At 35.5% G+C, this 2764-nt stretch overlaps 1 protein-coding gene across 1 annotated transcript in view; it reads left to right on the top strand.

Moving 5' to 3' along the window:
- Positions 1-2764, top strand: part of LOC109537687 (polyisoprenoid diphosphate/phosphate phosphohydrolase PLPP6) — a 41780-nt gene that overhangs the window by 33433 nt on the left and 5583 nt on the right. Inside the window, exon 4 of the mRNA XM_048669584.1 lies at positions 1438-1560. Coding sequence (XP_048525541.1) covers positions 1438-1560 — 123 coding nt within the window. The remainder of the gene's footprint in view (positions 1-1437; positions 1561-2764) is intronic.

The following is a 2764-nucleotide window of genomic DNA, read 5'->3' as shown; positions in this document are numbered from 1 at the left end:
TTGGCTCTTGGGGTGCGGCTATCTCAAACATGTTGGTTCTTGCTTCGTTTGATAGCATGCGGCCTCTGGCTGTGGTGTAGTTGCATCCCCAATCTGAGTTTTTAGCATTGAAGTCCCCGCCATGTATTGTGGGCCGGTCATCCGGGAAAAATCTACATCAATCCACAGAGAGCTAAATGATCTTTTTACTAAGTGAACCATCGTTAAGGAAATTTTGGTAGCTTTGGCGAAAATAAATTTTAATTTCAAGAAGTTTTAGATTTGCGTGTTTATTTTTATTTGCAAAATCGTTCTAAACATGACTCTACATTTTTCGAAGAGTTTTGCAAGCCCCATTCTAGCCAAAGAATTCGTTTTGGCATTGTTAGATAGGGAATTGAAAATTCAATTCTGTCATTACTACATGAGTGAGAAAATGCGAACAGTTTTGACCCAGCAAGCAAAATTTGAATATCATACGTTGAGCAGCGGCGGATTTCCAGTTTTCGAGTGACGGGGGGTCATGTAGTAGAAATGAAGTCTTTTGTTGTCTATAACCCAGCACAAGGGAGGCAGGGTAATGACCCCCCCCCCTGGATCCGCCCTTGTTTATTTCACTGTTTTGTAAACTCAATAGAAATAATCAAGTATCAACAGTGATCTCTACTCCTTTCTAAGCAAATTTTCACTTAAAGCAGTGGTCATGTATCTGATCTTAATGCGAAAAACCATTGCAAGTACAAACAATAAACATTGAAATTAACTTAGCGCAGTTGTGGATGAAACGTCAGGAAGAAATTCCCATAGACCACGGCTTCAAAGCCCGGAAAACATTCCTAAATGTAACTAACTTAATGTTTACATTTGTATAAATATCGTAGGGTTCAGTTAGAAATGAATGGAAATAGAAAATTTTAAAGTATAAACCGTTAAGTAAGTAGTTAAATTTTGATTTTATTGGTTTGCCATTGAATAAAATATTTAATAATATTTTATTTAGTACTAGCTGACCCGGCAGACGTTATATTGCCATATAAATTATTTCTAGGGTTTTTTTTCATCTCGAGTGGGAGGTTTGCCACCCTTCTTTCTTTTTTTGTTCCCCTCCTTTCTTTTTTTTTAAATTTTATTTTAAATTTATTGAATTACTAATATAGCTATTAAAAGATAGGGGTTTATGGCAGCACCCATATCACTTAGGGGTATAAAAAATAGATAACAACCTATTCTCAGACCTACTGAATATACATACAAAATTTCATCAAAATTGGTCAAGCCGTTTCGGAAGAGTATGGTAGCTAAAACTGTGACACGAGAATTTTATATATATAGATTAGTTTTCTTTTCTGGAAATATTGAACTATTTTAATGCTTTCTGAACATCCAGTATATAAACAACTTCTCTTTCCAATTTCAGTAATCTTTCGTTAATAATTTACTTATTGTGTGAGCTTTCAGCTTTAATCCTGGATATTGTTTTCGTGGCATTGCTGAAAGCTTATTTCCGCCGCCGAAGACCGACCGAAAATATAAACGATGCTTTTGCTGAAATAGGACCGGATCAATACAGTTTTCCATCAGGTACGTAGGCAAATGGACGTAAGGCACATTTTTTAATTGCATGTGATAAACCCTTTGTGTTGATCTTGTCGAAAACTAATTTTTAAACTAAGCTAACGACTAAAGTCATTTATTCGGTTCCTGTAGTGGAAAGTGTAACTTTCTGCTGCTGATAGCTTTCCAAAGACACTATGGTCTTTGAAAAAGCAAAATGTAACCTCTATGAAGCTCGCTATCTAAAGCGTCTTTTCCCTAGTTAGCTCTATTAAAACCTGATAGGGTTTCAAAGCTTTGTGTAAATAAAAAATGAAAAATCAAGTTTTCTCAATATTTTAAAGCGAAGTTTGTGACCATAAGTAATATCGACACAATTATTAAATTAACCTACATAACTTACGATGTACTATACAGGATGTCCCACCGGGAACCGCCGCGATCTATATCTATCTATAGCATTTTTATGACATCTAATGTAGGTTTCAATCATGTCGCGCTATTCTTTATTGCAATTGTCCATTTTTAAAATAAACCTTATTTAAAGTTCTAACTAACTTGAGTTTAAACTTGAAAGTTAAAAAATTGGAAGATGTGGTTACTATTTATTACTATTGAAACAATGCTGTATGTATTATACTATTTTCCATAACTAGCTTTGATTCACTACATTGAAAAAGTTAAAATCAATGGTAGACACTTCATTTAAAAAAATCTTAAATGCTATATTTAATAAAAGCATAATCAAATATGGTTGACATTTAAAAATACAGCTTTATGTCATTTGTCAAAAATGTCAGCTAGTAGTAAAAGTGGCCCACAACGTTTCAATAGCCCACAGGCCAGCGTAAGCTTTTCCTCTAGACTTCCCAACAACATCAGCATTTGCACAGCAGAAGCCATAGATATTCAAGAGGCAGTTGCAAGCCCGCTCAAAATCAGTAATGGCATGGGTTCTCTTGTGCGATTGATGCATGCGTCTGACGCAAGCAGCGGCTGCAGCGTCCATCGCATGCGTCAAAGGTGGTTTGGCCTTTTCACCTTTCAATGTGAACCTGTTCTCATAACCTCGAATATTGGTGTTTAAAAATAAACCATATAACATCAAACAAGCTAGTGCCTGAGTAATCTCCTTATTATCCACTCTTATCAAGCAGCTTCTCTTATTCAGTTAATTAACTCCTGCTCCATTTGTATCTCCTTGTGCTTGTGTATCGTACAAACGTGGTAG

This window comes from Dendroctonus ponderosae, unplaced genomic scaffold (assembly GCF_020466585.1).
Source record: "Dendroctonus ponderosae isolate FM_Combo_2020 unplaced genomic scaffold, Dpon_F_20191213v2 Dpon_F_20191213_9, whole genome shotgun sequence".
Classification (NCBI taxonomy): Eukaryota; Metazoa; Arthropoda; class Insecta; order Coleoptera; family Curculionidae; genus Dendroctonus; species Dendroctonus ponderosae.
This window is presented reverse-complemented; position numbering and strand designations above follow the sequence as displayed.